We start from the raw sequence: 25948 nt of genomic DNA on the forward strand, positions 1-25948 counted from the left end.
TTTGGCCCCTTAATGTGCAAGCATGATACATACCAGTTCTTGCTTGAGAAATATCTGATACATACATAACTTCTTATTAGGTCATTCGTAATCACTCGCAAAGGAATTTTCTTTTGACCATGACCCCACTATATATATAGAGAGAGCTATAAAGCCATTCACACTATTACCTCATTGTATATTCATTAAAGTCACAATGACATACCAGCTAAAAAGACAGAGAACAGAAAAGGATTCTAAACATAAGCACTTGAATCCATTGCAGTGTTAGTGTCACTGATATTGCGGGGATGCAAGTCACAACATTGAGTTTCTATGCTCTCCTCTACAAAAGCCTCATAAATACACTGAAGTCGTAGCATATGCTGAGGTCAAAGCCTCAAATGTCAGGAAACCAATTTTCGACACAAAAACATTGGTGTTTGCAACCCTCATTGTCTGTTGAAAATGCTTTTCCATTTCATGCTTCGTAAAACAGGCGGGCGGATCATCTTGGTATGTTCATTTTCAAGCTCCAAAACTAGAGCGTATTTTTGCGCTCGTAAACAATCTCGCCATACTTGATTTCCGTATTCAAGCGTCAGGACCATCACTTAGGTTTTGCTGATCTTGCAAAATGCACAACCATTGGTTTGTTGATCAACTGATAACCATTAGTTGCTCTCAGAGCTCTTGTGGCGGCTTCGATGTTTGGCATTCCTATGAATGCTTGCCCTTTCATTCTTCCTTGTGTCATCAACCGCACATCAAACATGTTACTTTCATTCTCATCATTGAAATTAACAAATCTAAAAGAGGACAAATCACAAACACATCTTACTAGCAAATCAAGTATAGACCCCAAAGTCTAGAATATTCAGTTTACAAATTGTAAGATAAGAACAATGCTAATTTGCAACCAGTAAACAAAACATGTAGCAAATCTGCAGATGGAAGTGTCTGACATGTGTAGAAAAAGATATTCATTCATTGAGGCTCATATTACCTTGATTGGCCGACAATTACTGGACTGAGTGAAATTAAGTCATATCTATTTGACCCAAAATGAAGGTGAGAAAAATATTGAGAAACCAGCTATGCGAGAGGCGTTCGAGCACAAAGCTCAACGTTCTCCTGGCGAAAAACCCAGTGCAAATGCGGGCTTGTGGGGCTCCATATACTTTATTCCACCGATTCGAATATTCGGTTCGCTTGGACAGCCCTACCAAGCTTTTACCGGCTACCGGCTTTTACACAGGCTCAAGAGACAAAGTCCTAGCAGAGCACAATTTAAAACCCTTGAGTGCACAATTCAAGTATAATAAAGTTTCCAGTATATTCAAATTCTTGCATACACTATAACCCACCTTCCAAAAATAAATTTTAAATCTTTTTCCGTCACTTGTTTTGATAAATTCTTTATATATAACCTGGATGTTGGTTCACCTTTCTGATACTTATCATATAATGATGAATTAGACATTTCTTTCTTTGACAGTTTACCCGATTCCAATTGTTGTTCCGTAATGTAATCTTTTATAACTGACAAAAATTATTATGATCGTATTCATATTAGAGGCTGAAAATACAGCTTAGTGTCGGAGCGGAGGTCAAGTTCTTGTATGCTTAGTTTGAAGTTTTTATGATTATTTCCTGTATCGCTTATTCCAAAATGCCATGGAGGGATAGAAATTAATTTTTTCACAAAACCAATAAAATTTAACATAATATATATCCCCCTACCAACTTGACAAAATGACATATCATGCTTCACAGTCGCATTGCATATTTCGATAAGTTTTAAAGCAAGGTATCTCAACCTTTATTCTCTCGTTTATACCTCAGCAAATTTGAAAGTAGAATTGCAGTCTCAACTGCGCACAGTGTTTCAAACAAGGCTAGATGGTCTGTTTACAGTATGATAAATATTCAACTTCACAATCTTTTACCCAGCCATAGCCACCCTTTTTTGCTTACAAAATTCACCCCAGTTGAGAACCCCCGCTTTACAGAGTCAAGATGAGAAGATTCACCTGTTTCAGTTGTGTTATCAGCTGTATTATCATCATCTTCGCCGGTTGATTTAACTGGCAGCAATCTCCCAAATCCTTCAGTCTGGGTATCATTCAACTCGCTGGCATGATCGACTCCTACAGCTAGTTCAGTTTCAGGTAGATCATCTTTTTTACTTTCTTGAACTTGTGTAGAAATATCGAGAGCAGAAGGCAACTATAAGTATGGTTATAATTATAAACTTAATTAAATATGATAAGAGAATTAACCGATAAAAACAATAATGAAATTCGGTAATATTATAATGGTACTTGATCAGAACAATCGGCATCAGCGAAGAAATAATTTTTAGAAAAGGCTTAGAGAATGACTAGCAGAAATATTCATCGGATATGATTTTTTTTCCAATAATTATTATCGGACGATCCGAGGGAGATCATCAATCAAACATGAAACGCAAATTAAAGCCAAACAGTATTAATAGTTTTATGTTAAATTTGCATTACTAAAAATAGTATACATATTGCACCCCGTATTTCAAGTACCCATTTCAATTTCCATGCATGATAATCATATCTGGAGAAAACTAAAGAGCTAATTTTACCAAAACATACCTTGATATCTATTGGTTTCTTTATCATATCGACGGTACTTTCTTCGAATGCTATGCTTCGATCCACAGTTTCAACAAGAGTCGAGGACTAGAAAATACAATCAATTTTCACCTTAATCAGATTACAGTTAAGGGTTAGCAGTGCCGGTAGAAATACTTGAACGTTAAGTCAGGTCACATGCCACCCAAGTCTAATCAATCATGAATGGGGACCCAAATCGATGTCAATTCATTGTCGCCAACTCTGGTGGTTAGCTCGTAGATGAAAAACAAGAACGGACTTCAAATTTCTAAATTCATAATTTTCCGAACACACTGCAGTTTATGATCAGAAGCTCACCTTCAAAGTCGTGTTATCTGTAATCAAATTTTTCAACTTCCGTCTTTTCCTCTCTCCAACTTTTAGAGACTTCTCTTTTCTACGTTTTCTTGCCTTTAATACTCGTTCAGGTACATTCATATTTAATGACACAGTTTTATCATCATCTTAATAATGGCAAATAATATTATCGGCACAAAATGAAATTATGACACAAGAAAACAAGTTGAAAGTTGATACTCTCAAATAGGTCTGAAATATGCTACTAATATGTTACTTATATTCACTTTCATGAATGATTTGAATCAAATAGACAACTAAAGCATACATTTAGGTCACCTATAGTGAAATGCAGACAAGAAAACCGAAAAAAATTCAGTGAGTATTTGAGATTTATCAAACTGAAATAGACAACTACAAGACTAACTATAATACCAAAGCAAATGTTTTAGGACAGGAATGGGCAAACTGCACCCTTCGGCCCCCTGCTCTTGGAGTAAATTGTAAAAATTTCTAACAACTACATATAAAATTTAGATATAATTTCAAACTTTATTCAAAATATGAATTGCTAAAATAATAATATTCTCAATATTATTTTTTCATCTATGGTTCAACAATGTCAGTAATAATTAAATTCGACACTATCATAGCAAATGGGAATATTAACTCTGCAAAAATATTTCCAGAATGCATTACTTCGTGCTATCCCATGCTGTTCTGGGCTGTTACTCTTATTTTCGTACTCACTATCTTCGCCACTTTCATATTCTGACTCAGATTCTGACATTTCAACAACATCGAGTTTATCAGGTTCCGTTGGAATATCGGTGTTATTACTTTGTTTGTTTCCAAGTACGTTATAACTTAGGTTACACAGTTTTTGTATGTGTTCAACAAGCTGAAAATTGGGCACAAAAATAGGCAACTTTAGAGAAAAAGTAACATTTTAAATGTACCTTGATGTTTTTTGTTCGTTGGCGGTTTAAGTTTATAAGACTTTTCACGGAATGCGAAGTGCAATGTCTTATGAAGCACTGCATTATTGTCTCTCCCAAATTCAAAATATATTATATTTTGACTGGTTACTTATCGATCTTAAGATCGGTAAGTATATTGATAGGTATTTGTCTGTATGTCTGTCTGTCTGTGTGTCTGTTAGATGCACGCGATATCTCACGAAAGCGAGATTGAATCTGCTCCAGATTTTGCATGTGCATTCATCTTATCTCGGACCAGAAGCCTATTGATTTTGGGCGAATTATGTCGTATAATTAGCGAGTTATCAATCAATTATTGATATAGTGATCTAGATTTTTGTAAAGCGAGAGAATTTTGAAACCCGCCGAGTGTGTGTGTGCGATGCGCAGCGCGCAAGTTACAAGAGCGGATGAATCGAAACTGCAGTTTCTGTTTTGGGGGATCCCCTAACTATCGATCGATAAGTCTTCGGTTTCCAACCGATATTCTCGTTGTAATATTGACCTAATTTTGTAAAAGAGATCAAAATAACAAGGACAATTCAAAATCTGCAGTGTCTTGGACAAATATTAAACAGCTGCTGGCACCAAGCTGTTAGCAAACCAGGCTTTTTTCAAATATTTTATAATAGTTTAGATACGAAATTTGTTTTCAACTTTGATACCCATTTGTGAAAGATGTCATTGTTTGTTGAATGTTTCTGTTAACTATTTAGTTGATCCCATTGCCAAAATTGAAACGTGATATTTCTCTTACTTACCATAGGAGGCACAGTTGTCGCAGGATTGAATGGAGGCACAAGATTCATCTTATTCATCAAATGAAGAGTCTAGATATTTTGAAAAATGTAATCACTTTATGAAGCAAATTTATCCTTTTCATATATCTCAATTGACAATTGACTTTTGAACCAAGATGTGTAATCTGTGATGCCAACCCAGATAAGCCAGCCCAAAATAATAATAGCTATTTACCTGAGTGTATAGTCTTGGTACAGTCAAAAAAGCAGAGCATATGTTGATCAGAATATCAGCATTAGGAGATGGATATTTATATTTCAAACCAGGATTTGCAGGATATTTCAAACCAAAATGAGGAGCTATCGGAGGTAGTATGTCTGTAAATGTGAAGAAACTCAATGGAAGAGTCATCTTTATTCTCGCTACAGCATCCTTGCATTATACACTTACAGATCCACTTGTGTAAAGGCATAGAACAAGAAAAGGCAGTTAAGTTAGTCTTGCGTAACCATAACTGTAAAAAAAAACCATAACTTCCAGAACTAACTGAGTTTCCAATAATCAAAAAATGCTTGACCAGTTTTGTGACTCCCTTACTTTATGGTGCACCTCTGTAGCATTTCTCATCCAAAATTAAGCATTCAAGTTTGGATCACTACATAGGTTAATATCATCTTAATAATTAAAAAATTTAGCTTTAATTCAGACAGCCGACTAGTTCAGGTGATATATTACAATATGTCACTGCTACAATAAAACCAACTTTTAAAAGTTAAGATGTAAAACTCATTGAATGTACATACCATTATAATAATTGGTTGATTTTATCTCACTCAAAGATGATTTGCCTGTGTCATCACATTGATCTTTTTCTTGCAAATCTTCAGTTTCCGCAACAACAGTTTGTTCTTTGTCAGCTAGTCTGATCTGTTGCTCCTTTGCAAACTCAACACTGAGTACACAATCCAAAATTTCAACTTGGTGAAGTCGGTCGATTGCTTTTCTCGCATTGATATGATCCTCAAATGTAGCAAAAGCAGTGTGTTTCTAAAATATGGAGTTGATTTTATTCTGATCATATTTATCCAGAGGAGAGGAAAAAAGACACTGATTATTCAGGTGGCCAAAACGGCTCCTCGTCCAGTTACCATGGCAATAATTATCCAGGTTTTTGCTTTAGGATTTTAAATGTGAAGCAAGCACTCTATCATATCAATCAGTAATGCCAACTGTCAAAATAACGGGATTCTATATTCCTGTATAATTTGTCCGGGATGCTCCATCGATTATAAACTTAAGTCAGATTGTAATGAATGAGAATATACCTACAACTAATTTCGATCAATGTCGAAATAGAACATTGCAGGCTACATGGTGTAAGGTAAGCAGATCATACACAAATATCTCTGTCCAAGCAGTCATGTTCCCAACAAAGTACTTTTAAAGTCTTAGATAAATGGATCAAGAAATTTGAAACAGAAGAAAATTTCTTACCAAACGTCCATGTTTGGGCATCACCCGTACTTCAAATGCACCAAAGTACTTCAACAATTCTTCCTTTTCTTTTGAACTTAAACATGATGGAAGGTGCCGCACTAATAATGTCCGACTATTCTCAAGACAACCAAGCGGCATTGTTCATCTCTCCCAAGGAGGGACTTCTAACTTATTTTATAGTCTACTACTGTACTAGTACAAACTTTCTCTGTTATAGTGCTATGATTGAGAATTGAGATAAGTTAAATATATTTTAAACACCCCCTTAGTATAAAAAAGTACAAAGCACAGACATGATGGAAATTCACAAAAGTTTGCAAAACTTCAAATGAAGTTTAAACATGAAACACAAAAGTACTACAAGAGCAGTTACGCCTTGTGACATAGAATATACAGATACAAGCGAAAACAAAAATCCAATCAGAATCTGGTTTTGAGCTTGTGAGCCTAATAATGTCATCATACATGTGGAGTAATAAATTGGTATCCACATACAAGATTTCTTACTGAACATTGAAGCTTGCGTTTCAATTTACAAAATGATTTTGAGGTGATTGTGAGAAAAATGATAGAATTTTCATATTGTTGGCAATATGAGAAGCTAAAAAATTGCATTTTTTTTTCTAAATAGGAGGGAGTTACATATAATGCAATTCTAAATTAATATTAATGAGTTATGCGTTCAATGCAATAAAATTGTTTTATAAGAAAATCGCACTTTTATACCACATAAAGCGATTTAAAATAATACTTGAAATTTAATATTGCATACCTTATTTAAATAATAAAATACAAACATTAAATAACTAGAGTGTAATACGGTAAGTGCAAAGTTTACAACAAATTCTTCTATTCTCAGTTACACTTGATGATAAAGTGAATTCAACCCTACTTGAAGATACAAGTCAACAAAAAATGACATACCAATAATTAATTACAATGCTAAAATGAATGATTAATAACAACAAAGACCATGGCCACCACTTTTATATTGTTTGCAAAACTTTTTTATGAAAGTATCAACATATAGAAAAAATACAGTTATCCTTCATATCACTAACAGATAACGTAAATTATGAATACTATCCAATCTATTAAGAATGAGTTAGTGAATAAAGACCTCATCATTGGATGAAACATCGCTTTGTGCCTATTTACTGACGTCCATGCACTTTGCCAATTTTCAACAAACTTTTTCAAGTACAAATGTAAATACACATTATGTAGAAAATGTATGAAATGATTGATATAAGTATGCCCAACAAAAACATCAATTCCAGCTTCAGTTGCTTATATTTAGGATGCTGTGGACCTCCATCAGTTGTAAGATGTGCACCATCCTTATTTTTATGTGGATATGGAATATCAGGAATATCTTTTCCGAGAAATTTGCACAATGGTTCCCACCCACTTCCAATATTCAGAACGAGCAGCTTATCCTTTGAAACCGAAGAAGTCACGTAACAGTTATGCTGGCGGAATTTTCGTTTCTGTAGTTGAGGACTTATTTTCATAGACATAGGAGAACCGGATCCAAAGCAATAGGACCCTAAATATAAAAGTTTTACACTTTATATATACGAACAGGTGTAAAAAGTTTGAAAGTTATTACTTTCTATTTACTGAAATCAAGGAGGCATCATAACGGACCACAACAATGCTTTAAAAAGAATTACAGCAAGTAGAACTTGGAAGGAATCATTCTAAGTTAGTGTATGAAATTAGTTTATCTATACAGCAGTAATGTTAATTTATTTATAAATATGATAAATGTAACTTACAAACACGTGAACCAACTCCCAAAAATGTCCTTCCCGTCGGTGTCACGCTCATTAAAGGGAAGAAATACTTTAAAATCGTTGGAATCGTATCAATACTTCTAACTAAACTATTGTGCCATTTATCTTCATCTCTTGTTGTCAGGATTACCTGCAAATTTTACAATTCCATTTACTAAGAACTCCTTGTATTCAAGTTAGCTGTTATATTGTTTGAGGCTACAATAAAGTGCATTTTCTTGTCTCCCTATGCTTTAGGAATATAGTCGATGATTGCCCAAATGCAACAAAGGCAAAGCAAGGAGGTATCTCGGCTCGGCGTATTACACATTGTTCTAAGTGTTAGGAATACTCTTGCATCGCACCTCTGATTACCATGCATGGGTTCGCTGGTTCAAATTCTATAGGGGATAATTATTTTCAATGATTTGCTGTACTCCTCGCCACTATAGAGCGGTTCATGTAATCGAAACACTACAACAGGTGGTTGGAGGTTGGTTACGACTCAGTCCACTATCAAGTCCATGTATCTGAAAACAAATACCTGTTTAACTAATCCCATACCATACCTTACATAGACTGGAAACTAGATGAGAGGCCTGGTACAAGCTGTCTTTTTGGTTTTCCTCCCCCGAGATAATTATGAAAAATCCTATCATATCTAAAGATATACGCTATAAATCCGAATACTTGAATACAGTAATATCACACAACCGACGCAAAAATATAGACTACTTTATTTGACCAAAACTCACCTTTGCCTCCGGAATTGCCCTCGATATGTCTTCCCAAAACGCAATTACAGGTCCATCAATGAAAGCGTCAACATCCTTCAATTCTTCCCGAATTTCGTCGTCGGTAATTGTTCCATCGAATAACTTATTCCACAGCTCAGGAAATTCAAACAGTTGGTAATCATAATCGTATACTTTATATCCAAGTATTGTCAAAGCCTCCGCCAAACTTTTTGTACCTGTTTTCCAGAATCCAGCACATATGATTTTCATTTTTACGTCTTACTATTCCGCGACCATTCCAAATTTCAATCGACTCCATACCCAAACGATGTCTGAACTTGATTGCCGCAAAGAAAGGCATCTTGAAGCGCTCAAAATGAAATTAGAATTGCATCTGTGCTTCCACCTTCTTCTAAGGTTGGGAATTTCAGTAAAAACACATAGCCGTTATTTAACCGATCAAAAGCAGTTTCGCGTGATCTTGTCCTGGTATCGCTAAGAGTTATTCACGGATTGAGTGAGTTTCATAATCGCTTTTCTGCATAAAATTTGAAGCCTACTTCGGACATACGGTAGTATTTTAGTGAACCGATTGTGAAATTGAATGGGCATTTATGTGATAAAACTTATACTTATGTGATGAAACTTATACTTATAACTTTTAGCATTCGATGTACATCCTATGCGTACGATGTACATGTGATCCAGGTGTACGTACCATCATAGTGTGTTTTTTAATTCTCAGCGTACGTCACCACTTCGAATGTCAAATGGTAATAATATGTTCCGATTCCCGTACAGTTTAACCCACGTACATTTGAACCCACGACAATTACACCTGCATACTATTGCACCTATGGATTTTTTTTTGTTTTGCGGATATTTGAACCAATACTAACCCTAACCCATGGGATTTAGCACCGGCATATAGATTGAACCTGCGGATATATTATACACGTGGGTTGTTAGTCGTTGGGTTCAAATGTACGTGGGTTCAAATGTACGGTCACCTATAGCTATATTCCTGTGACGGTTTCATTGCATTTGAACCCACGTACATTTGAACCCATGACAATTGCATTTTTTTTTTGTTTTACGGATATTTTAACCCATACTAACCATAACTCATGAGTTTTAGCATCCGCATATAGATTGAACCTGCGGATATACACATGGGTTCAAATTTACGGTCACCTCCTGTGACATAATGCGCACTTGTTGAATGACATTGAATAGACGCCCTTGCAATAAAATTGTGAACAATACATTCCGACCGGTAACTGATTTTGAACTAATCATTGGTAAATTTTCATAATCAGCAATACTTGTACTTCAATTATTTTTTTCATTTTTTGAAGCTTTCTAATACAGTTAGTGATATTCTTTTCAATTAAACGCCACTGGACATAAATTTGCGATCAACTAGGTTTTAGCCAATGTCATTGGTTTTAGCAGAGATTTATCACCTGCCAATTATGTTGAATGAAATGTAGAAGCAGAAGGTAGATCGTTTATGAAGCATAAAAACAACAGCGGGCCAATCGTGGAACCCGGTGGAACTCCACATTAAATGAAGTCCAGAGATATTGTCCTTATTACGAACATATTATTTACGTCCGCTTACATGTGATGCAATGAGGTGATAATATGCCCAAATCAAATGTCTTAATGATATAGTTCAGGGGTGGTCGATCGCCACGTCTCGAATAGTTGATCGCCACGTCCTGAGTAGTCGATTGCGTCTGATGTTAAGTTAATTTAATAACATTCCCCCCAAAATTGTCTCCAACCAGTTTCAAGCAGCGCTTGTTGTGTGTTTTAAAAGAAAAGGAATACAGTATATACTGTACATGCGCAAAATACGATAGCATATATATACATATACAGCAGGGGTGTGCAAACTGCGGCCCGCAAAGAAAAGTTGTGCGGCCCGCGGGGAAGTGCTAATTTTAAAGGATGTGCCCGCGAAACGAGCTTTTAGTTTAATTATTCTGGAACGTGCAAGCAATTTCAATCTCCTTGCGTCTCAAAGCCTATACCAGTACCCGAGTGCCACTGTCTTATCAGTGAAACTAGCTAGAAAGATCCTGATGGAAAATACACAATGTTATGAAAGCGTATTTTTTTTATCACTGAATTCGTTTAAAGTCGATATGACAATAAATTTGAATAGCAGATTTATTTCGAGTTTTTTTCCGTTTTAACTCAACATTTCTTCCAGGACCCCGGGCAATGCCGTAAGGTCAATAACAAAAAGAAACAAAATTTTTGTGCTCGCATCTACCTACGAAAGACTCTTGAAACGAAAAAATCTAACTTACGAGAATTCCTTTCGTAAAAATATTGCTGTGACTAACGTAAGATTTTCTACATACGAAAGACTGAAAACAAAAAACGCGTGTAGTGACATTTGTTCTTTTTAGGTTAATTCAATGCAGTGCTCGAAGCATCGATATCCAATTCGAATTTATTCTTTGAATATCGCGAACTTCGATTATCGTTTTTGTGTTTGTAAGAATACCGAATATGGCGCACATATCCTAGCGCCGCCGTCAACGTTTGGATTTAAAACATTTTACAATTATATCATTTTTCATTGTAATCGATGGCAGTCGTGTGCGGCGCGGCAGTAAATTACAGTCGGCATGAAAGGGTTTAAATTAGCGCTGATTTAAAGTGTTTATAACACGTCAAGAATGTTTTTAATTCAAAATATTTTATAAATATTATCGTATATTTCAATTTTGTCTAGGTAGTTTGTGCGGCCTCGGCAATGAATATAAAAGCAAGTTGTGTTGTAATTAATTGTTTTCATTTCGATAGTGACGGAACATTAGGAAAAATATTTTCATTTCTTGCTATTTAGAGCGTAATAAATAGCTGTTAGATATTATTTGGTATCTATCACGGCGTCGTTGATGACAATATCGTTCAGTTTAAATTGACGGTGATAATTTATAATCAAAAATAAAATCATTACAGACGAAATAAAATATCCAAATCAGCGCCGATTCGCAAAATAATAGATTTAAGGTCTTAATTCTCTTTTATTGACAACTAGGAATTTGGGAATCAGGTTCACTCATTTGACAATGACAATGATACGTAATTACATTTACGTTTTACTCAATCAACGACGATGATAGCAGTTAAAACTAAATAAAAAATAAATAAAACTGCAAAATAAAAAGAATAAATTCTAATTTTGAATTTCATGTGCGTGAGATCCATTTCGAACATTACGTTCTTTCTTAGATTTTAAATTTTAACCCCTCCTCTCACTTCTCCCGAGCGCCGTCCTCCCACTTTCCGCGGTCTTCGCTTAGCCAAGTCAAATATTACGTCCGTGTTTTGTGGGGCTTTGAACGGATTAATGCATTTTCAGATAGAGCGTCCGTACTTACGTAATTTTCTACTTACGATGATGAGGATTGGAACAAATTAATTCCGTTCCTTATTTATGGTACACATGGTAAGAAGAAAGAATAGAGAAATACCGAATTAAAACTACAAATTTTTCGTATTCAGAGACTTTCGTAGGTAGAATTTCTAGGTGCGGCCCGCGGCTTCACCCAGTTACTTGCATTTGGCCCGCCTGTAAAAAAGGTGGCACACCCATGATATACATATTTGAGTCTTGGAAAGTCCGATAGAGCATATTATTACGTAACAAATGCAAGTTTCGCCGCTGCCAAAGTTTAGTAATAAACGTGCCAATTGTTTTGTGTCTTGATTAGGGATGGCGGAATCGAGTCCGGATTCGATTACAGAATCGATTCTTCGCGGAATCGACTAGAATCGATTCCAATGCATCGAAATCTATTCTCGAGGTCAAAACTTTGATTGCAAACAATGTATAACGTTTTGTGGCAATTTCTTCACATATATGTATAAACTGCTTTACTGCTATGTTGAGCTGCTACGCCGCGAACTTCACTATATATATAATTTTCGCTAGAAGGCTTTTACGTTTATTTATTTTTAAAATCTCTGTGGGTTCTGAGGGATTCGTTTTTTTGTGCTTTTGTCTCCAGATTGGATACCCATACTAATTAGTTTCGGCCTTCTTGTCCGTCCATATATTTGGACATCGTTCTCTAGTTTGATTTCATTTGGTATTGCTTCGGTGGGTATGTTTTCTCGGTAAGATATGTCGAAGAATCGAGAACCGGAATTTTATGAATCGGATAAGAATTGAATACTTGTAAGTAGTCATACTCGGTATCCATAGTCTTGATCGACAAACGATCCTACAATGACTTTTGCAGTACGGGAAAATTATTGTCTCACTTCAAGAGTAGTGCGATAAATTTTATTCGCAACGGTAGCAGTGGCATCAGAATGCCGAATTTTTTCTAATTCCACGCGAGCGAAGAATCGGAAGAAATTATAAATTAGATATATACTGAAGTTTGAGCAGTCATGTAACATTTATAGTTTGAAAATATTTATTTTCGCTGCTAAGATATCACATGGATACTTGGCAATGTTTTATAAGGAATTTTCAACGACTTAAAATTAAGCAGGCATTAGATCTGATCTGTATGATTTGAGTAAATCTTAAATAAATTATGAAACATTTACTCCGGGTACAATTACATAATCAAATTAACAAATTGAATGGAGCGTAAAAATATAAAGAACTAGAGCCGAGCTTATTGGCAGCCGGGGAATTTTTTGTATGCGTGTGTGCAGTTATCTGCATGTTCAGTACTCCTTCGTTTTTGTGTATGACCTTATTATCGATCAGTCGATCCCGAGCTATTTTGAAGATGGTAGTCTATCGCGGTCGAAAACAGGTTGGCCACCCCTGAATAGTTTATCTTGTAAAATAAAAATTGAACATTTTGTTTTGAAATGCAATTTCGCGGCATTTGGAGTGGGACATAAATTTTTACTTTATTTCCACAGCACATACCTCTTGAATAATTTACTGAAAACTGAAATGTCTGACTTGCTACCAATAATTCTTTCATCAAATGAATCAACCGAGATAGATGAAAACTCGCGCTTGTACCTTGAATTGGATAACTTCGACTGCGAAGAGAGTCTGTAGAGAGATTCTTCAGGATATATATTGTTATATATCAGTGGCTGCTTTTATCTAGTCTTGTTCGGAGCAAAAGGCACGAGTAAGCGTCGTATTACGTCATTATACAAAAAAATTTGTAAATTTTGTACAATTTGGAACTGGCAATGCCCTTGCTTCATAATACCCTATAAAATTTGAAAATATATGAATGACTGGCATGTTGTATGAGGGTAAAAAGTCATATTGTCCCTTCATGTGTAGAAAACGCGCACGGAGCGAAGTAACTGTTAACGATCTTTCGTCTCGGTTTGTTACACATGGTATAGGCTTATATATTTCTCACAATACAAATTATGCTATACAAATTATTCTTTTTTTATATCTGTTTCTGTATATCTGTTCTGCAGCTCGTTTATTGATCCAGAATGTTTCAGATAAATTAAAACATGGATAATATCAACACAATCTCTTCCATTAATATAGTTTCCTTATACTTACTAGGTAAAAGTTTCAATACAAATAAACAGTAGATTGTACTTACTTAGTACAGTACTTTGTCCAAATAGACTACATAAAAGGAAGAAAACAAACTTAACCGTGATCATTCATTTGGTACACGATGATCCAAAAATAAGCAACTGTGAACAGAAAAAAAACTATCCATCATATAGTATTCAGACTTTGGTCACTGAGGTTCCGCTGTTTGAGCAATAGGAAACACAGTGTCGAAGCATGGCTAGTATTTTTAATTTCATTTTGATTCCTTCACGGTTTCTTTTCTCTGTGGAAGTACTGTCAGACAACGATCGATGACGTTGTATAATATGTTGTCGAGAACTGTAGGCTACATATTATGTAGATATTATATCCGTGTAAACTGCAATACGTTAAAATGAAAATCATATGTGCTGGATTCTGGAAAACAGGTACAAAAAGTTTGGCGGAGGCTTTGACAATACTGGGATATAAAGTATACGACTATGATTATCAACTGTTCGAATTTCCTGATCTATGGAATAAGTTATTCGACGGAGAAATTACGGACGATAAAATTCGAGAAGAATTAAAGAATGTTGACGCTTTAATTGATGGACCTGTAATTGCTTTTTGGGAAGACATATCGAGGGCATTTCCAGAGTCAAAGGTGATTTTAGTTTAAATAGATTAAGGTTTAATATTTGTGTCAATTGCATGATTGATGACTTTTATTTAGATATATAGATATCTGATAATCAAGGAGTATAACAAATTAAAATTTTGAAATCTACAGGTAATTCTGACGACCAGAGATGAAAATAAATGGTTTAACAGTTTAATAGGAATGATGAATAAAACACCAGCGATTTTTAAGTATTTCTACCCTTTAATGATCTTGACACCGACAGGAAGAAAATTCCTGGGAACTGGTTCGCGGGTTTGTAAGTTGAATTTGTCATAATCATAAATATTCCAACAACATTGCTGTATAATGAAACTAATTTCATAACTCATTTTAGCCAAATTAATGAGCGTTGGTTCGGGACTGTAAATGAATATTAGTCAGACTACGGTATTTAAGTTGAATTCATCATTTTTTTTAATTGTAATAAGACTTTATGAACATCCACATGCCAAACGGTGCTTGTCTAAGTGATAGGGATTTTGTATTGTCTTGTCGAGTGCTTTATTATATTATAAAACTCCTAACCGCAAAATAACCAATGTCTGGATAGCAGATGACTGAGAACCATTGATAGTTAGGTGCATGCCCTTTCATACCATGTAATTTACTGGATTTTTGAGCATTGTTACCAGTATTGTTGATACTGACTTGATTTCAATAAGTAGGTCACAATAAATTTCAAAGTTGCACATGCGTTTGTTTATTTTTTAAAGTCTAATACTTATATATTTAGGGTCATATTGTTTGGGAGATGACAATTGGAATTTTGAATTGGAACAATTGGATGGAAAAGATATTCCAGATATTCCGTATCCACACAAAAATAAGGAAGGCGCACACTTTGCTGCTGAAGGAGGTCCACAGCATCCTAAATTTAGGCAATTGATGCTGGAATTGATGTTTTTGTTGGGCATATTTGCATCGATCATTTCATACATTTTCTACATACTGTATATTTATATTTGTACTTGAAAATTGCCGGAGTGCATGAGAGTCTGTACATAGAAAAGACTGACTTTCTTGTAAATAGGCTGATGTTTTACTCATTATGAAGCAAAGTCCGAGTAAACATCGTTGTAAAAAGTTATGCAAAGCCCATAAAGGTGGTGTCTATGATAACCGTTGTTATTGGACAATGTAGACAATTTTTGCATGAGAACATTTTTCTCATAAAGAGTAATTTTATGAAATCATAAGTTCGCATTCAGGTCCGAATCAAAATTGAAAATATGTAATCTTTTTAAAATTATTGCTGTGAAATGATATGCTTTGTTTAGTATTCAAATACTTTATGTGGAATTAAATGCTACACACCCATAGATTTCAATAAATTGTTTTATCCTTTCAGTCAGTTGCAGTTCAGTAAGTTTGTTGCTTATGAGTAGTTTTGTGTAGAGTAGGTTGAGCTTGATCGCTACGTGAAATCAAGAGGTAATCCTTCAAATATTCTATAATTAATACAGCCACTAATGATAGGTGATAAAAGCGTTCAAAAGTGCCGTATATGCCGTAAAAATCGTTTCACTTCATTAATTATTTTAATAGTAGCTATGTTAGGGGAGATTCTTGGTTATATATATGGAATGGAGTAGCGAGTAGATAACGATATGTGTATTTCAATGGTTTTTAACCACTTATTGTTAATAGGCCGCTCCAGAAGTGTGTGTACCATGGAGGTAACTACTAATTTTGTTCGCCTACCTTAATTCAAGTTGTGTAATGGGACTGAAACTTGGCTAACACATACGGTCCCCGCACTTGTAAAATAACTAAAAAAGGAAAATCGGTATAAAATTATAGCCTAACCATAACCTGGTACACACACTACGGGAGTACAGTTAATAGTGCGTGTTATTTGCCTGAAACAAAACCGGATTTTATTTTCCTCCATATTTTCATGCAACGTTTTATGCAAAAAAGTTGATGCATATTACCACCCATGCTCAAGTGTCGATCGCCTTTGTTTTATCGTTTTTAGTTAGTGGGAAATTTGGTGTCAGCACATATATATATTTGCGTTACGGGTTTAAGTGTATTTCGGTATCTGTTATTTGGATCAATTCGATTGCGTAACTTTACAATACTGTATATATACTAATAATTGACATCACAGTCTTTGTGCGCTTGTTTGCCTTTGAAGGACTGAAACCTGTCAGTTGGGGTTTGCTCCTAACTGGAACCTAACATCTAACATACCGATCTCACACTCCTTGAGGGAGCAACTAGAGTGGTGTTGTTCTTTCGATTTGTCATTGTCTAACCAAATTCCATGTTCTTAACCAGCACATGTGTTTTAACATGTTTGCGGTTTATATTTTGCATATCTAATAAAACTGTAAAAAAATTTGCAGTGAGTGAAGACAAGAAATACGAAATAGAATATGCAATAAAATAGAATACATAGAAAGCATATATATATACCACTTTTATCAAGTGCCATTATTTGGGCGCGAAAAAACCACACGAAAATAATGTCGGTCGTTAAGTAGTTAGACCAATTTGATTCAGAACTACTGTTAAGTTGCAAATATATGCCAACTATAACATAAATCGACAGAGTAAACGAAATAATGCTACTACAGTTCTATCATACGTTCCTAGCGCGAAATAGCTGTCTAATATGGGCATGTTAACGTCACGTAGATGATGTTGTTTCGGTGACCACACTTTTAATGTCTTCTTTAGTACTTTGCCTTTGAGTGGATTCCATTTTGTTTCTCATTAGGCGTTATGATTTGTAAAAAAGCAACAAGAAATGCTGAAATGAGTGACAACATCGAACTAGCGTAAAATGGAATATCGTATGATCCAGTCAAGTCCACAATGATTCCAATTAACGGGGGAGTTGCAATTATAAAGATTCCGACTACTACAGCTCGTAGACCTAATGAACTTACGAGTTTTTCTGTTCCAAATAAATCAGAAAGTATTGTAACAGCAAGGGCGCCCCGCGATCCGACGCAAGTCTGGAAAAATAAAATTTATAATATTTTATTCATTCCAATCATTTTGTGCTATAAATTAAGGTATTTTACAAGTAAGAATGGCCTTACGAATAGGGTTTTGTTTCTTATCAGTTCTAAAAACCGCCTGTTTTAAAACAAGAACTTATGTTAAATCAAATTTTTTCTGTATTTTTTACTGAATTACCCCTTACATCGCCGTGAAACTACGCCAAAATGTTGCGTTCTGGCAGCTGCACACGCTGCCGGAATAATATTTTAAAAAATAATAAAAAAAATTTACTTCGACTTCCACTCAGCTTTAATTAATACCAAGTAATGCCACCTACACAAATTTTATAAGATTTTAACAGGAATGCTTATCCGATATTTCAGGGAGAAGCTTTGAGTAAACAAGGGGAAAAAACATGCAATATAGCTAACTCACGGGCCTACTACAATCTAAAAGCAGCTGGATCGGGGGCCCGTCCGCTCGCCGGCAACCTGCAGGTTCGAATCAGAGCCGGATTCAGACGATGAGATACCACATGCTAATTGAGGGGCCCTGTAACAATGACGTCACAAGCAAGTTAATTAAATAAAACATAAAAGTACTTACGGCGTATGTTACAGTAACTGCAATTATGGCATAGACACTTTGAGTAAATGGAAATATGAAAACAGCGACAGCCTGGATACATGCCACACCCACAAAATAATATGTTCGCCTTATTGGAATTGGTCCGATGTGTGTCAAAGTGGTTACGTAGCCGGAAATCGGTCGCAGTATCAAGTCCACAACCGCAACAATTGATGGTAAAGATGCAGCGATATAGTTGTCCACTTCTTTATATTGCGCAAATCGAACTAAATACACACCAATAGCCACCATGGCTGCCATATCGCAACCCGATGCAATTGCATAGACAGGGAAAGTATATGATCTCATCAGATCCAAATCGATTAGTTTTCTATTAGCATTTGTCATTTTCTTGTTAATTTTTGAAGACACCATTAAAAGACAACTTGGTATGGCGTTCAACACGACTCCACCAAGCAAGAGATAAGCCCCTCTCCAGCCGTAGATGTCAATCCACAGTTGCAAAAGAGGCGATAAAGGTATTGCTGATAGAGCACTCCCCATTGTCACAATGTTAATGTATAATGATTGTTTTTCTTTGAAACGCATTCCTATCAAAGCTACCGTTGGAACGCCAACGAATCCAAATCCAACACCTGAAAAAAGTATAAAAGTCTGACATAGAATATTTTCTATCCCGATTCTATCATCCGTTTTATTTATTTTGTTTCTATCAATTGCTTTATCGCCCATTATGCTGGTTATGGAGTCGGAATAAACTTATACCTAAACTTGTTATTTATGTTTTTGACCCTTGACCCTTATGCTGAATCTCTGTGGAAGTATTTATAAATAATATTCCAGCGTGATCATTTCGCTGGAGTAAAAACCAAATGAGCTTATATCACATTTGAAGGGGAAAAAATAGCATTTTCAAAATCTGTACAGCTTTTCAAACCCAAACATGGACATAACAATAATATCAAAAGTAAATCAAGCTTTACAGCCCAGATTGAAAGATGGCCCCTGATCCACAATAAAAAGGAATCCAATAAGTACATTTCTGAAACATTTAAAACGTAGGATACTTTGGTATTGCTGTGTCAATATGGCGGACACCGGAACGTCGTATGTGTACCAGGTTAGAGTTATTTCAGGTACAAATACTACAGTCACTAGGCTGGTCCTCAAACTCGTAATAGAACTAAAATAAGAATAAGGAATAAATTATGGCCTAACCCTAACCTGGTACACATACTATGTTTAGGTGTCCGCCATCTTGGTTCGCATACTGCGGGAGCGCCCAACTATCATACCTGTCATAATACCGACGGTACCATGAACCACTGAAATATGCTGGGAGAACGAACATCCTATGAAGCCCACAGAAGCCAAAATTGTACCGAGTATTATGGTTTGTCTAAATCCCAAACGATTGGTCAAAATAGATGCGAAAGGACCTAAAATATATATAAATAAAAAATTTGATTTATATTTTGTCAAGACACTTTTTTTATTATTTGAAAAGTTATTGAACTTGGTTGAAGCATTTAAATCAAATATTCGATTTGTCAATATTTGTCACAACCACGTAGTTCGGCTTATCCCGCAGTCGGGTCGGGGCTTTAAAAAATTGAATATATGTTTTAATTAAATTACGGCATTGAGCGTACTGGAATGCCAAAAATATGATGTTTATTTTCCAAGGCTCAAATAATATACTGTCGACATCTATATGTAATATCAAAAAGTTTTCATTTACAGCTGTAATTGAATGACGTCAATGCGAACCAACAAATTTGCGAGAACCGATAAGTAATCATTCATATTTCATACTCACTAACAAAAATAATATCATCAAGGCTGTATGTGCAAGAGTTTGTTTAGTGAGTATGAATGGTATTTCCTTCGTACTTACCCTAATTCGACCCTCCAAACATTAATGAAATTGGATGATAACAATTTTTAAGTTATGAATTTCAGTATGTTTGTCCGAAAATGTCACGTCTATTTAATCGTGTGACGTTACCCCTTCAGTGGCCCGCCAAGTCACGAATTGTTGCAAATAACACACTAGTACTAAAAAGGTCATAACAAAACCGACTGTAGTTCATTTTAATAATGGGTGACTACTACTCTAACTATGATATATCGGTTACACAGATATTGGCAGAAGGCAGTTACAACGCTCCATTCCACGCATCATGTCTCGTTACTGCTGTTCCCATTCGCAGGTGCATCAATTAACCAGAAGAGGGCGCGGAATGTCTTTTTGGGGGAATAAGAAAACTAGTTTATGCTCCCCCTCCCCAAACAAAATGCAGCTTGGAAAACAAAATTTGTTACATAACATAATAAAATACATAATAAAAGAGTCACTTTAATGCGGTTGAAAGCCGATCGAAAAAGTATGATTCCCTCCCTAAATGTGGAATTCCCTTGGAAACTTTTCCTTCAAAATCGTCGAAAGATTTGCTGTATCATAATAAACGTTTTTCGGTAGTTAATATGCATGCGAATCCGAACAACAAAATTCCAACCAACGGGAAAAACACGGGAAAGATGCAACAGCAAGTATCTCACAGCAAGTTGGTGCATACATTGTTCATTTATATACATTCTTATTTTCAAATATAATAAAATGTTGACCTATTCACTAAAATGGTTCGCCATGCCTGTCCCGGGATAACGATAATTTGATACGAAATCTTTGTCAAAATGGCGCAAACATATCTGATTTATCGACATTTTGATGGATTATTATTGACTATATTTCACAAATTAACATTTTAGAATATTGGTATTAGAGGCCACATCAATTTCGGGAATCAGTTTTAGAGATGACCATGACAAAAACATCTATAAAGGCCAGAGGAGACACGACGACGGAAGTCTGGTATGAAATGTAAACGAAGATCCCTGGTTATTACGCAATTTATTGTCAATGTTCCAACTTTGTGTCACTCACTGTTCATTATATATCTAACTATAAAATTAAACTTCAGACTCACCGACAAGAAAACCCGACCCCACAGCTAACGAAGTCACAAGTGATGCCTGGCTAGTAGTTGCATCCAACTCCTGTTCATAATGAACAAGGAATACACCAAGTGATCTCATAGGTCCGATAGTTAATGCGTAAATGCAAAACCCAGCGCTTATGGTGAGAATCGCACTCATGATGACGACTTGCTTACACAACCGCCTGTTGAAGCGACCAACTCAAAATGATTGTCGTGGCAACACAGATAAATTTATAAACCCAGCAACAGAAATGTGCGATTTCTACTCGCGCGATAGGCTGGAAATATATTTTTTCGGATATGTGACGTATGGAGAAATTACGAGGTATATTGTGACAGTATGTGCTGTGCAATAAAACTCACAATGAAAATACAAATTATGGATCAGATACTACTTTCACAGGGACGACCAACCCTGGTCAGGACATGCAATGAGTAGGGCTGAAAATTTTAGGGAAAACACTTTGACCGTTAACCGGGTAAAATTAACCGGTTAACCGCCGCGTGACGTTTGACGTAATAATTATAATTTCAGCTTGTTACGTCACAATGGTTATAAAGCAATTTCACGTGTTCCTATCCCGGTATCGCTCAAAATTATTCACGAATCGAGATAGTTTCATGATGCCTATGCCGCAGAAAATAGGCAGCGTGGTTCGGGCATGTGGAAATATTTTAGAAAACCCGATTCCGTTGTTAAACGTCATTTATGTGACAAATTTTGAGTGTTCGATGTGCAAATTCTACTTCGAGATATATATAATAAAGAAAAACGGCATCAACTGCACACCCATTGTATGACATTGAATATCCGATTTTGCAATGAAATCGTGAACAATATATTTCGAAATCGACCGACTGATTCGGATTCGTCATTGTAAATTTTCATTATCAGCAACCTTGGTGCTTCCATTATTTTTCACATTTATTGATTCCTTACCCACACAGTTAGTAATATTTTTTTGAATCAAACGCCGCGAAAGATAAATTTGCGATGACGTAATCATATTTGACGAAATTGTACGGTATAAAGATGATTGGTACCATTGATGTCAGTTAACGGTTAAAATAAATCATAACCGTTAACCATATGAAATCGGTTAACCGGTTAACCATTCCCAGCCCTAGCAATGAGACTTGTACACTATTTAACAGTTAACAGGTATACTATACTGCCAGTTCAGGGCCAATGAAAGCACGTCCGCAAGCGTTTTTTCGGCAAAGTTAGGAAAACATGCAACAGCATTCATACATAACGAATTCGATTGGCGAAGAGGGCACAATTTTATATCGTATCACGAAGATTGTATTCACATTCCTTTCATTTACGTTAAAAGTAATTGGAGATGCGTCTAAAGATACTGGTATTGCTTAGCATGAGACTAAGTACATGCCACAATGATATATTATATAAGAGTATAGACCAGGGGTATCAAACACATGGGGTTTCGAGGGCCGTATTGCATTTTGGGAATTGTGCAAAGGGCCGCAAACAGTTTTTGATATATTTCGATAATGTATACTTGAAGCATATTTTTAGATAAGTGTAGTTTGTAACACATATTGTGAGGTTAAATAAACAGTCAAATAAAGCTTTGTTATTTTTATAAATTCCGAATGCCATTTGCATATTAATTGCTCGCATTTCACTATTATTGCAATTTATTGTATTTATTACAAAAAATCATATAAATATTTTTATGTACAACTATCCAAAACATTTCTGAACAAAGTTTTGATAAGGAAAGAATAACACATACACTAAAAATGACTTAATCTAAATATATATACAGACCAAAAATACTACAGAATTAACCCAATGTTGTACATATGTCCTAACGTTTGGCATCTCTTTTGTGCCATCAGCCTACTAATATCAGGTTGAAATGATTTTACAGTACCAACTCTAATAAACGAGGTCACATGATCATCGGTTAATTTGGATCGTTGAAAATGTTTGATAAATTTCAATAATGCAAAAATATTACATTTATCGTTTCATGTATAGATCAGTAAACAAACAAATGACTGACTTCTCGAACTCGACATTTCTCGCCACATTTGGGACATTTCCTACCATTACGTGACATAGGGCTTGATATTGATTTTTAGTAACTAGGTAGTTGTATAATCATGATAATATACAAACACATATGATAATATACGAACACATAAAACATTTCTGTTTGAAGTAAATCTTTAAATTTGTCATACTGACTGCTGAGCTTATTCTGATAAGGTCTACTTATATTGTATTCTTTCATTATAATGATGGAAATATGACAAATTAAACAACGAGATTTGCTTTAGAATTTTGAGAAATATTGTAACTCCCGTTTTTTTTCGAAATACCCTCTTCTTCATGTACTTTGCGTTTCATTTAATCCCTGAAGTTTTTTTTATTTCACATATTCTTTTGCTAGTTTGAGGTGTATCCAGAATTGGGTCAAAAGGAAAACAAAAAAATTTTAATTTTTCAAAATTACTTTCAGTAAATTGTCGTTTCCTGTGTGATAACCAATTTTACTTTAAAAGGTTTGAAAAATGTATTACATTTAGATAAAAAAAAAACTCTGTTCATGCGGCCCGCGAGTTTGACACCCCTGTTGTATAGACTAAGTATGAGTTACGCCCATGAGTTTTGGGCGTAATAGCCGCAACAGAAGATAGTATATCGTCTCAATCTCAACGACAAATAAGCACTTCACTTCTTCTGCAATTATATGGCAACGCTACAGTAGTTAAAATTGTAAATTTTTCCCGAGCAATATGATTGATTGAACATGTTGTCGATCTGCATATCCAGTACTCATTCGATTTCGTGTATGACCTCATTACCGATTAGTCGATCGCGGTCGAAAACAGGTTGTCCACCCCAGATATAGAGTATAGATAGACTGTCATAGACATAGAGAATAACACAAAGTGAGCTTTGGGCGATACTAGACGCAACAGACGGTAGTGAATCGACTCAACGTCAAATTCAACGCTTCACTGCTACAGCAATTACATGGCAACACTAAAGTAGTCGAATTGGCAAATTTGTTCCCGAGCAATATTATGATTGATTGAACATGTTGTGGATTTTTCAAGATTGTTGGTTGCTCAAGCTTTACTTTATAAACTTGTTTTTTTCATTGCTAATTCTGAATACAAAAAGTTAGCTATTGCATACTTGGACGATTCTTAGAGAATTCGCCGCATAGCAAAAATCGCCTTATTCAAAAAAGATTCGTTATTTAAGAGCATACCCTAACCTAGCGGTCGGCAACCTACGGCCTACGGAGTGATATAATCCGGCCCGCGACGCCTCATTGAATTATAGTAACAAAACAGCTGTTTTGATGATTACCGGTATATTCTTTAGGTAACAGAATTTATTATGGGACACGTGTAGACTAAATTACATTATAATCTAACAAGTATAAAATTTGCAATTATTCGTTTAATGGGCCTATAATTTAATTATAATCAGACAAATGGCAACAAAATGCAGAAAAGTTGTGCAAAGGGTTCAATGGCACCAAAAATATTCAAATAGAATATTATGAGATGCAATGAGCAAAAAATCTAAATTCTATTCGAGAGATGTATCACTGCTTAATTTTTATTATAAAACGTATTATCCGTTCGGTTTCCAATTTTCTAAAATATGTGCGGCCCGCCAATGAATTAACTCTTAATTTTGGCCCGCGAGCAACCGAAGGTTGCCTAACTCTATAAACATAACTGTTTTAATCACAAATACTTGTTTTACAGCAAATTGCTCTTTTCCAATGCGGCGAATTTTCCGGACACGTACTTGGACACCACCAATACTAAAACAGTCATGGTTTCTACAGGAAGCGACCATAGGAGGGTTTGTACTTTTCTTATTTATTTACACACAAAATCTGATTCTAGAAAATACTAAATCAACCTGGAACGCACCATACACTGCATTATGCGCTAACAATGATCAGTTATAGTTGCTCGTAGTTTGCATGAGAAAAACTAATATATGCATATATATATTATAACGATTGCATTCCGGCATATCCTACTACTTTAATAAAATTCTGACTTACCACCAAGAAAATATGCCCCAAACGCCAACGAATTCACAAGAGATGCCTGTCCTGCTGTTGCACCCAACTCTTTTTCATATTGAACAAAGAATATACCAAGCGACTTCATTGGACCAACTGTCAACGCACTTAGGCTAAATGCACAGCCGACGGTCAAAATAGCACTCATAACTACCTTGCATGGGTACAACTGAACCAGCCAACCAAGTCGAGTGCCAATACGAAATACACGGGAATTGGGTGTATAATCCCGGCAACTGAATTTTTGTTTGCTATTTGGTAAGAAGTGCTGTCGCGAATGTCTATATTGGCTCAGTAGCTTAAAATTGTTGCCGATAGGATTGTATTTATTCGCTTTTCTGAATACAACTCGTTTTTTTTTCTTGCGATTGTATGGTGGTCGGGGCAAGATTGGTCATAATACCCAGGACATATTTGTGATTTGGACAATATCCTCGATTTGCGGACGCGCTGCAAATAATATC

General features: G+C 35.5%; 4 protein-coding genes across 4 annotated transcripts; 1 reads left to right on the forward strand and 3 right to left on the reverse strand.

Moving 5' to 3' along the window:
• Positions 1-157: 157 nt before the first annotated feature.
• Positions 158-6357, reverse strand: LOC120339595 (RNA-binding region-containing protein 3-like). The gene is made up of 10 exons (XM_039407757.2): positions 6140-6357; positions 5449-5692; positions 4880-5022; positions 4666-4734; positions 3675-3825; positions 2946-3091; positions 2607-2693; positions 2013-2208; positions 1347-1521; positions 158-788 (listed from the first exon to the last, which is right to left on the reverse strand). The coding sequence occupies exons 1-10, from the start codon at positions 6278-6280 to the stop codon at positions 590-592; spliced, it is 1551 nt and encodes a 516-aa protein (XP_039263691.2). The 5' UTR covers positions 6281-6357; the 3' UTR covers positions 158-589.
• Positions 6358-6361: 4 nt separating this feature from the next.
• LOC120339597 (uncharacterized) lies at positions 6362-9234 on the reverse strand. Its single transcript, XM_039407758.2, has 3 exons — positions 8676-9234; positions 7924-8071; positions 6362-7691 (listed from the first exon to the last, which is right to left on the reverse strand). Exons 1-3 carry the CDS (start codon positions 8925-8927, stop codon positions 7339-7341), a joined length of 753 nt encoding a protein of 250 aa, XP_039263692.2. The 5' UTR covers positions 8928-9234; the 3' UTR covers positions 6362-7338.
• Positions 9235-14510: 5276 nt separating this feature from the next.
• On the forward strand, positions 14511-16172 carry LOC120339310 (uncharacterized). The gene is made up of 3 exons (XM_078116378.1): positions 14511-14833; positions 14960-15107; positions 15585-16172. The coding sequence occupies exons 1-3, from the start codon at positions 14582-14584 to the stop codon at positions 15821-15823; spliced, it is 639 nt and encodes a 212-aa protein (XP_077972504.1). The 5' UTR covers positions 14511-14581; the 3' UTR covers positions 15824-16172.
• A 1138-nt stretch (positions 16173-17310) lies between these two features.
• Positions 17311-25640, reverse strand: LOC120339662 (monocarboxylate transporter 4-like). The gene is made up of 4 exons (XM_039407829.2): positions 25464-25640; positions 19690-19833; positions 18413-19029; positions 17311-17817 (listed from the first exon to the last, which is right to left on the reverse strand). Exons 1-4 carry the CDS (start codon positions 25630-25632, stop codon positions 17533-17535), a joined length of 1215 nt encoding a protein of 404 aa, XP_039263763.2. The 5' UTR covers positions 25633-25640; the 3' UTR covers positions 17311-17532.
• Between the last annotated feature and the right edge of the window lie 308 nt (positions 25641-25948).

Source organism: Styela clava, chromosome 9 (genome assembly GCF_964204865.1).
Source record: "Styela clava chromosome 9, kaStyClav1.hap1.2, whole genome shotgun sequence".
In the NCBI taxonomy this organism is placed as follows: Eukaryota; Metazoa; Chordata; class Ascidiacea; order Stolidobranchia; family Styelidae; genus Styela; species Styela clava.